The following is a 10680-nucleotide window of genomic DNA, read 5'->3' as shown; positions in this document are numbered from 1 at the left end:
CAGTATACACCCCTTGTCATTTCTCACCGACTTCCTAATTGGATGCTCGGTTCACTAGGTAACCGGACACCGCCAACGATAATCTCGAGCACAGCTGTATTGTCTTGGTTTCTCCATACGAGAACTTGGGTGAATGACCTTCCTATGCTAATAACGATGGGTCCAAAAGACGTTGCTGAATACAAGTTTCACACTCGTACTAATTTTGCAAAAGGCAATACATCGTATGTCTTTGATCACACAGCAAACGAGAACTCAAGAGCCGCTTACGAAAGTAAATTTATAAACCCTTTAGAAAATAGTATCAATTGGCTAGTTAAAATTTTCTGATGCATGTATAATATTTGTTTTATGTTGCAACAGGTTTAGTCTTTGGAAACCGTGCAGCACAAACCGAGTGTGTCATGAATGCTTTATTTCCAGAGGACAGCTTGCGTCTATTCCATCGAGTTTCCTTGGAGATGGTTTTCGCAGACAACTTCCTCGCTAATCAAAACAGAGGAGTGCAGCCAGTGAGAGAGGTCATCGAACTTGACGACGATGACACTGAAATGGGTGAAGGAGCCCAAGGAAATGCGACCCCTGGTGAGTTGTGCATCTATGTATCATAGTTAGCGCGGTAATAATTATTATTGTAATGTATGGATTTATTTTTAGCCGGTTATCTTAAGTTAATTATCAAATTCTTTTTTTTTTGTTGAAGGTGTAACCGCTCTTGGTAGCGTAGTCGGTGGCCTTGTCGGGGAAGGGGAAGCCCCACCAATAATATGAGATGTTGGTATGGACATGCCGACACTTGGAGAACAACTAATTGCGCAGCCACCACCCACAGAGGGACTCCAGAATTGTATTTGCGAATAATTGTTAACCGGTTAATTAATTTTATAATCATGTAATCGAATATGTTTAGCTGGTTATCTCAACTTAATAGACATTTTCTCTTTTTTTTTAAATAAAGGTCTAACCGGGATAGGTACTGAAGTCGTTGGACCTATTACTGAAGTAGGTGCGCCGCCAATATTATGGGAAGTCGGTATGGACATGACTTCGATGGTTGAGCATGCAAGAGCGCAGCCACCGCCACTCGAGGGACTTGATGATGGTATGATGTTTGGGACCCGTATAGCGAATGAATGTCTGGCTGACGGCGGAGAGGCTAATGTACCCATGAATGATAATGTTGGGTCGGTCGTGGGAAATACAACTGAGCCTCCTCGCATCGAGAATGAAGTTGGGTTAAGCCCGTTACCAGTTGGGCTTGATGACAGCGAGGATTTATACAGCGACTCGTCACATGCAGACATTGGGCCTCTCACCCAGCCCACAATTGACGGTATCTGAGTTTTCTTACAAATATCTATTCATACTAATTCACAATTGTTAACGAAGCAAAAATTTATTAGCAGAGATGGAGGCGGCTCAAGGTTTGGTTTTGACCACTACTAAACCAGCAGCGGGAGTTAATCCAGTGGAGAACGAACCAAATGCAGGTGAAACTCTCCCACCTATGATGAAGTTGACAATGTTCTGTGCTACAAAGGGAGAAGGTTCCACCAATCCAAAACAATGACCGAAGGAGATGTCTTCTGAAGGGAGTAGCACAGAGGTGGGTGTTGAGTACAAATCACTTACATCGCGGACCTCTTTTCCTTATGGATTTCTCAGAAGTTTCTATTTGCATTTGTGTTGGTTTGCTAAAATTATGATTATTTCGGGGGTTGTTTGTTTTAACACGTTTTAGGTTGCTGTAACATTTTCTCTGTCGGGTTGTTCAAGTTTTTCCAATATCTAGACGGCTAAGTTAGAGTTTATCTAATGTATCAACCCAGTCAGGTTGTAAGAAAAGAAATATTTTGCGCATTGTTGTTTGCTTATGCTATGTTGCAACTACATTAATTTTGTACTCTAATTTGACCACTCTTGTCTAACAAATCTTATGTTAGGTTACTAATTGTGATCAAGGTATATCTAGTTAACTGATGATAAATACATCTACGCATAACCTTTAGCATTTTTATTTTTCATTTGCATCAAAGAAATAACATATTGGTGATTCATATACATCTACACATAAACTTCCTTGGTTATTTGTAGTTACCAATTGCAAACGAGCATTGAATTTAATGAACGTCCAATAAAAGAGTTTGACACTGTCTTTTGCAGGCGAGATAAGGGACTATGATGGCGAGGTGGCAACAGGCATGATATTCAGGAACAAGGACGCGTTCAGACAGTACATGGCGGTTCACGCAATCAACAAGAAGTTTTGTTTCAGGAGTAGGAAATCAGAGCCCGGGTTGATGGTTCTTGAATGCTGCGGAGAAGGATGTCCTTGGAGAGTATATGCAGTTAAGCTGAAGGATGCAAAGGTTTTCGAGATAAGGAAAGTAATCTCCGACCACTCTTGCACCATTGACGAGCGTGGTGGCTATCAAACGCAAGCAACCGCAACAGTTATTGGTGAGCTCATGAGGAGCACGTTTGGCGGGGCTTGCAATGGGCCAAGACCACGAGAAATAAGACAGATGATGCGTGGTGATCACGATGTCAATATATCGTACTGGAAGGCATGGCGTTCAAGGGACGTTGCCATTGAAAAGGTCAAGGGCACCACGACCTCTTCTTACCATCAGCTCCCAGACTATCTGAAGCGGCTTGTTAATGCGAATCTGGGGACCATCACGTCCCTTTTTACAGAAAGAGACGGGGTAGCGGAGCGTTTCAAGTACATGTTTGTGGCATTTGGGGCTTCTGTTCAGGGTTATGAGTATATGAGGAAGGTTATCGTTATTGACGGTACACATTTGAAGGGTAAGTACGCGGGTTGCTTACTTACAGCATCTGCCCAAGATGGCAACTACCAAATATTCCCGCTAGCATATGCAATAGTGGATAGTGAAAACGACTCGTCATGGGGGTGGTTTTTTCAGCAGATGACCACTTTTGTCAATGGTGACGAGGGATTGGTGTTTGTCTCTGATAGGCACACATCGATATCTAAGGGGATTAGCAAGGTAATTTTTGTATTAGATTATAATTTCATTCGTAGCATGTTAAAAAATACACTCCACTAATAAGTAAATTCAATAAACACTGACAAAATTGTATTGTTATCGAATACATGTGTATCCAACAGTAGGGCATTGCATTAGTGCATTTGAAGAGGAACATACGGTCAAATTTCAGAGCCAAACACTTGGAGTATCTCGTGGCAAAGGCAGCGCGGACTTTCAGGATGCAAGACTTCTATACCATTTTCAACGAGATTCAGAGCATGGGCGCAGCGTGCGCAGAGTACCTTCTGGGGATCGGTTTGGAGCATTGGGCAAGAGCACATTTTCTTGGAAACCGTTACAATATCATGACGAGCAACTTGGCGGAGTCTTGAAATGCCGTGTTGCGTGAAGCTCGAGAATTCCCGGTGATACCATTGATTGACTTCATCCACACAAAGTTGATGGAGTGGTTTGCTACTCGTCGGGAAGCGGCAAACAAGAATAGAGGCTCCATCACACCAAAGGTTGCAAGTATGTTGACTCGGAATTTTGAAATTGGTGGGGGTTACGAAGTGACTCTTATAGCGGAGGATGAGTATGAGGTTCGCAACAAGAACGGTGGGAGTTTTCATGTTGACCTCGCTAAGAAAATTTGTAGCTGCTACGAGTTTCAAATGCTTGCTATCCCGTGTTCCCATGCTGTTGCTGCGGCACTAAGAGGGTAGGTTAGCTTCGAGTCAGTGTTGGCTGCATATACTGTGGGAGAGCTTAGGTCCGCACATGTAGGAAGTGTGCTACCGGTTCCAGACAATAGTGAGGTGACTGAGTTGGCTTGTAATTTGGGGGGGATGACTTTGCATCCTCCCACGACAAGAAGGCCACCTGGTAGGCCAAAGAAGCAAAGATTCTTCTCCAGTGGTGAAAAGATCGTGAGTTCCTCTTACTGTGATTTGTAGAGTAACTATGCATATAGTAAGACCGTAATAACAATATCTTTTGAACGGTTTACAGATGAAACGAATTCGAAGGAGGACTTTGTGCAGCCGTTGTAAGGGGATGGGGTACAACAAAGCTACATGCAAAGAAGCAATATAAGAAGTTGGAATATTATGTAGGAGGGAGTTTGATGCGAAGGGACGGTTGTTCGGAAAGAGGTGGCATCATTTTGGGGCTTAGCTCATGGACAAAAACTTCTGTTTATGAGTACTAGTACTAAAATCCCATTATGAAGGTGTGTAGGAATTATGATGTATCGCATTGTGATTATAAATAAAAACTCCCTCTGTTTATTTGGTAGTTGTAAGTCTAAATAAGTACTGTCAGTGTTAAATGTTGAATCTTCCTAAGTACAATGATATATCAAGCATCCACTCAAAAATAAAAATTAGAATGAAACAAAACATGACTAGCATAAGTCAAAAAGAAATTGAAGGGAGTGGCAGCGGTATAGCTTGTTAAACTATGCAGTTCACTTGTTATAAACAAGTTTATCATTGCTAATAGAATACAAATACTTTTATCATAATCCCAAAACATAAAAAAAATTCAGACGCAATTGACATACATGGAGACCACGAGGTTGAACCGATTCACTAAAACAAGAACCCATCATTGAAATTAATAATATTTGGATCCAAGTGAAAATACATGGAGAACACGAAGTAGGCTCTATAAAGAAGAAACACATACCAATGCATTGTTTTTGGTTTAGCAATGTAAATGAACGTAAGGTGATTGTAGTCAATCTTGTTATCATGGCTAGCATCATTCAAGTACGTGGTGATATACTATTTAGCACATTCTTGTTTCCGTATTTTACACTTGGTTTCAGCGGAAAAAATATTTAGCAATGCTAGCTGGAATGATATCATTGCGATGGTATCTAAATCTATGGTAAACTTATTTTTTGTCACGAAAACTAAAAAGATGACTATATAAATTGATATGTATTACAAACTGCAGAATTCAAAGCTGGGGGATCTAGAATACGGAGTCTATATATTACCAATTACAAGACATGCATTGCAAGATACATTAGAGTTAGGCGCCTAGATAACATAAACTACACAAGAAAAATTGCCCAAAAATACATTACTTAATTAGACCTTAGTTACTGGTTTCCAAACCATAAATTAGAGACAGCTTCTGTTGAGATACACAGCCCTACAATATAATACAAGACCCACTCCCGTTGTCAGACCTACATTATTCCACAGGATCCACTCCCCTTGGCGGACAACTCGAGCATAAACTTATACTGATCCACTTGCTTCACCAGGCCAACCATCTCACATCTCATTTCCGTTATCTCATCTTTCAACTCGCTCACTAGAACCTTGATGTCCTCCACTTCTTTGACAATGCGTTCGTCGGTCCATGTAAAAAGGTGATATTTGTCCTGTCACGGTAACGAAAACAGTTTCAGCTACCACCCGAAAAAGAAATGCATTAGTCCAAACAAAACTATAGAGAATTAGTAGGAAATGTAACCCCCTCCGAGCCGAGAGGACAACAATAGAAAAGTCTGCCCGGGTTTTTCGCGGTGCCAGTTGTCTTGATGACGGGTTCCTCCCCACACCGACAGTGTCTCGGAATCCCCCTAGCTCTTGCTGCTCTACGAGAACGGGAACTGCTACAAGCTACAACTTTAAAAAAAGATTTAAAGTGTGCGACGGAATAATAGAACCAATAAAAAGATTGATTACTTGGCTGTGACGACGAGCTGCCCTTCGATAGGTGCGACATTGCTTCTTCCTGGATCTAATGTTGGCGGCGACTAGGTTAAATATAGGAGAACTACAGAAGTAAATAGACACAAGAGTAGAGTTTGTGAAAAAGCAGATAAGGTTTAATACATTAATAGGAACGACGACGTTTTGCCAAAACAAACTAACTATTGGCCCAAAAAGAAATTTGACAACACTAAGTCCACGTAAGAAGAGTTGGATTGGTACTTATACGATTTTGGACAGAAGGAATGTTATTTTTCTCTGCTAGCATAATGGAATGTTTGTACTTTAACATGCTAACAAAATATCTATCATTTTCTTTAGCTTGCAAAATCTGAGGAATGTCGTGACTCAAGCCTCCTGGCAACAAAATCTTTGTTTTATCAAGATAACAGAGAGAGCTGACTAAAAATTAGTTGGTTTTATTCTCCCATAGTGGAATGACTTTGTGGTTGTCCCATACATTGTAAATCAAAACAAATATTTTCATCTTAACCTGTTAACAACAGGATGTTGAGTTTTTAGCAACTTCATAACAAAACATGATAAAAACCAGAATAATACATAAGGTCTGTGCCGGTTACAGTACTTAGGCAACCGAAGAACCATTACAACAAAAACAAACATCTGGAACATACAACAAAAGCAAACACAACTTCAGGATCAGAGGACTGCTACGTTTTCTTAGTACATCATCACTGCAATCTGTTGAACCTCGGTGTCCAGTACTTCAGGAGTGATACATATACATACATCAACGCCACCAACCGCGTGAGCCTGGAGTAGTAGTATAGACGTTATAGCAGACTCAAACAAATTGGTGTTTTGCGGGACATCTCTTGGTCTGTCAAGGGTAAACGGCTTCATCTCCTTCACAGTGAGCTGTCTTCCAGCTTGTCTAAGAATGTACGGGAACATTTGGGTAATGGGGCGCAGGTTTTTGCCCACCGTTGCGTCCGTCTTGAGAGATGTGTTGCAGTCAAGCACTATAACTTGGAAAAGCGATAGGTCGACGCACACACCAACCCAATGCTGTTGATCGAAATTGAAGAGGAAATAGAACCGTCTGACTTCAACGATGGGGCAGTCATCAGCAATGAAGGAGCACATGGCTGCTGGGAATCGGACATTGTCTTTCTTAGTCGACTTTGAGAACTTGGGAAATGACTTGGAAAACAGAGACACAAACTTGGTGTTTAGGAAAACAGAGTTCTTCGATGCCATGAGTTCTGAATTTGATAGAAACACTGAACGAGTGTGGTGAATAAGCACATCCAACAACTGTCAAAACAACCGCAGGCAAAGGTCAAAAAGTGATAATGTAATTGGCTCTGGCATGCTATCGTATTAGTCAATGAATATAACATTTACCTTTGCTGGTAAATGAGACGACCTATCAATAACTGAAGACAACTCGCTGCTTTCGATGTTTACGCCAGCAAAATCAATCACACTTCTAATGCAAAATGGAGTACGATAAAAATAAAGAAACAGGTCTAATGGCAAATTGTGGAGGTTAATGGATTTTAATATCGTGTAAATTCAAAAAACTTACAACGGGGATCCACCGAGTGTCTCCAACAATAAAGCAAACTTGTCCGCGTAGTCTATGCTTGGGGTGGTGCAGATCGTATTGATGAACGATTCCCAAGCTCGTGTGAGGAAGCGTTTGTCACACTGGTAATCACCAACAAGGTTTCTTGGAACAACTTTGGCTTGCTTGCTTTTCCTGTTGTGGATCAGGGCTGCTTCCTCGACGAGGGGGGGGGGGGGGGTCCGGTATAGAATCCTCGTCGTTGTTAGTGATGGTTGCATGATCCACATCTTCAGCCATTAATTTGTTGAGGCCAATTGAAAAAGAAGGATCAGGAAAGGAAAGCCCCGTACCCACATTTTCCTTGATGTAAAAAACCATGCAAGGATGTCACAAAAAGACAACCAAAAAGAGTTCTTTGACCTAAATATAACAACAAAGAAAAACCTGATTTGCTTCATCGACTACAGTGTGATCAACAGTGCTTGTTTCGATGGTGCTGGGAGGGGGAGCAATTCCAAGTTCCGCCTGAAACATTAAAAAATTATCTTAGGTTGCAGAGTACGTTACGAACCAGAGAACATAGAAGATCGTACTACTGTCTCTTTCCCAACCTCGCTGGGGTTTGCTTTGGTATGTTTCAGATCGGAATCCTCCCTGACAAGTACGTTATCTGGGACTGTTTCAGTGTCCATGTGCGAGGCAAGTGGATCCTAAAAGCATCATAACAAACAAAAACATGGGGAAGGTTTACATTCATATCTCGATCGCCGGATAAATGGATACGTACATCCTGTGGTATGCTAAAAAATACACATGTGTTGACAAAGAAATCCGGTACATTGTAAACTGTATGTTTGTATTGATAAGTTTCGGGTTTGTATTGTAAAATTATTTTTTTCTTTGTTAATCCTAAGGCTACCACTGCGCTATGTACAAACAAATATATAGGCGGGGGAAAAGAAAGCAACTTACCACTTCCTTTGTTGCGTCATTTGGGTTTTAATTCAGAGGGTTGGGGTCCTCAGATCATAGGGTTGGGGCCTTCAGTCATTAGCGAGTCATTGAAATGATCCTGGCACAAATGAAGTTGGCAGCACCAATTAAATAAAACAGTTGTTGAGGTAACAGAAAAAATGACAGATTTGCTTATGTGTGCTTAGATAAAGAACGATATTACCTCCTCGCGGCTATTACCCTTTTCTCCATCACCAGCATTTTCCTTGGTTGCCTGGAAAATAAATGAGCATCATTCATTTGTGCGCAGAATATAAAGCATGCTAAGTATTTTTCAAAAAATACAGTTCTTGGCGGTAATACCTCCACATTAGCAAATTGCATAGCTTCCTCTATTATGTCGGATGGGACACACGGGTTTGTATTCCCCGAGGGTATACTACCCGCTCCGGTGTTATCGGTATGAGTTTGATCGGGTTGTGGAACGTGAATACGGGTGCACGGGGTGGTGATCAAATTGGCTATTTCTGTCTGGAAGTTTCTCAATATGTCTTGCATATTTTTCTGAAATAGGTTTTGGGAGTTGAATAAGGAGACTCCAATGTCTTTTATTTGATCACCCATCGTGGATAGGTCTGCGGCTAAACTATTTTTGACTATGGTGGCTACGTACTCAGCATCGACGCCGTCTGACAGAGACTTTTTGGGATTAACTCTTGCGGTTTTCCGATTGGAGATTTCTTTTTTGGCCTCATCACGCATACGAAGTACATCAGCTTTGGACGCCCCACCTTTGAAATGTGAGTTATTAAAAGAAAAATCTTCACCAGCCGCTTTTGTGAGACTGTCGACAGCCATGTCTACTTCATCATCTGACCCACCGACATCTGGGTCCAGGTTCGGTAGTTCAACTCCCGCTGAGATAATGGAAATGACTTTGACCTTTCAGAACGAACACAACAATTGAATTGTCTAAATGTCAGTACCATTCAAATTTGTGGTGGAGATCAATCAAGGAGAGATAAGTTAATACCTTGCAGGCTGAATCAATGACACGAATGCGACTAGTGTTGATGTTTTTCTTCCCTTCCCTTTCAACAAGACTCGACTCTTCGTCCTCATCTGACTCTGCTTCGGATCCAGATGATGCTCCATCTCCTACTACCCCCAAGAGTGAAGGAACGGCTTCAATAAGAACAATCTGAACGGACATCACAAATCCTTTGAATGCGATTGTGTTCTGGGAAAGAGATACTTCGTTTCTCTCTTTAATACTGCTCATTAGCATGTCAAAAGAAGCGCGGCCTCAAGGGTATGCAAGCAACTGATCAACATCTTTAATCTTCTCAACTGCGGCTTGTAGAATACAAGGGTTATGTGACGTTGGCAGGATTACGGCTGAGAGCAGAGCCAGAAGCGCGTACTTGATCCTCAACTGTGTATCAGTGACTGTCTTCTTTTTCAGCATCGTGAAGACGTACGAGACGGGGACTTCAGTCATAGTCCCAAAAAGATCCACCCAGTACGGTTTCTCCGATATTATCTTCTTGGTCCTCTTCTTACATTGCGGTGGGGAGTTGCGGCAATTAAGACCGGTGACTAGAGCGAATTCTCTGATCGAGAACCCAATAGGCTTCCCCGCGAATAGAAACCACACTTCCTGCTTCTTGTGAACTTTCAATTGACGGGAAAAAAGGAAACGACCCAAACGGCCTGAAAATGGAGGTTTCTCGGTGATCTCTATAAGTTTGCCAAACGAGGATTCTTTAATGACCCGTACCTCTTCTTCTTCTAGAGCATTGAGAATCTTGGAGATACACGAGGGTTTGTGATAAGGTGTTACCCTAATTCCGACAGGCTCCTCTCCAATTGCGAACATTCTATCAGGGAAGGGAGTCGGAATCGTTTGATCTCGATTTGTTTCCATTGGAGAATATGAAAAGAGATAGAAAGAAATTGAGAGGAAATGGACGAGAGATGTCTGATGAATCAAAAAAGGCACAAACAATTACATATATATAGAAGTATAGAAGAGTCTGAGCATTGCTACGATCGCAACGATTCAAGGGGATTTATATATAATAATATATAAAATTAGATGTATCAAGTGGTCTGACACATAAAGTTGCTTGTAAATTTGGTTTACCAGAAAAAAAGGAAAACTGAACGAAGCGGTATTTCACGTCGTTACAAACGAAGTTGCTAACTTGAATAGGGGTAAATTGGTCAGAACAGGAGAATGCATATTGCAGTACACGATAAAAAAGGGTAAGTAGCTAATATGCCGGTTTTCCTTATGTGTGCGCTGCAAATACTCTAATATTTACTATCTAGAATGCAGAAAAATAGGAGATGAAAAAAGAATTTATTATTCTTTTAAATTTTTATAAAAAAGTTTCACATGTTAGTTTTTCATTTGCTAGGCGATTTGTACTTTATTATATAAGGGATTCTGTATGATCCA

The 10680-nt window shown here is 41.2% G+C and overlaps 1 protein-coding gene and 1 pseudogene across 1 annotated transcript; one reads left to right on the top strand and one right to left on the bottom strand.

The window, feature by feature from the left end:
* The first annotated feature begins 1408 nt into the window (after positions 1 to 1408).
* Positions 1409 to 3388, top strand: LOC108858334 (uncharacterized). Its single transcript, XM_018632282.1, has 3 exons — positions 1409 to 1547; positions 2164 to 3014; positions 3140 to 3388. Exons 1-3 carry the CDS (start codon positions 1409 to 1411, stop codon positions 3386 to 3388), a joined length of 1239 nt encoding a protein of 412 aa, XP_018487784.1.
* Positions 3389 to 5196: 1808 nt separating this feature from the next.
* LOC108858333 (uncharacterized) lies at positions 5197 to 10143 on the bottom strand (annotated as a pseudogene).
* Positions 10144 to 10680: the final 537 nt, after the last annotated feature.

The sequence above is a fragment of the Raphanus sativus genome, chromosome 5 (assembly GCF_000801105.2).
Source record: "Raphanus sativus cultivar WK10039 chromosome 5, ASM80110v3, whole genome shotgun sequence".
NCBI classification, from domain to species: domain Eukaryota; kingdom Viridiplantae; phylum Streptophyta; class Magnoliopsida; order Brassicales; family Brassicaceae; genus Raphanus; species Raphanus sativus.
The sequence above is the reverse complement of the archived record's forward strand: the minus strand, read 5'-3'. Positions and strand labels throughout refer to the sequence as shown.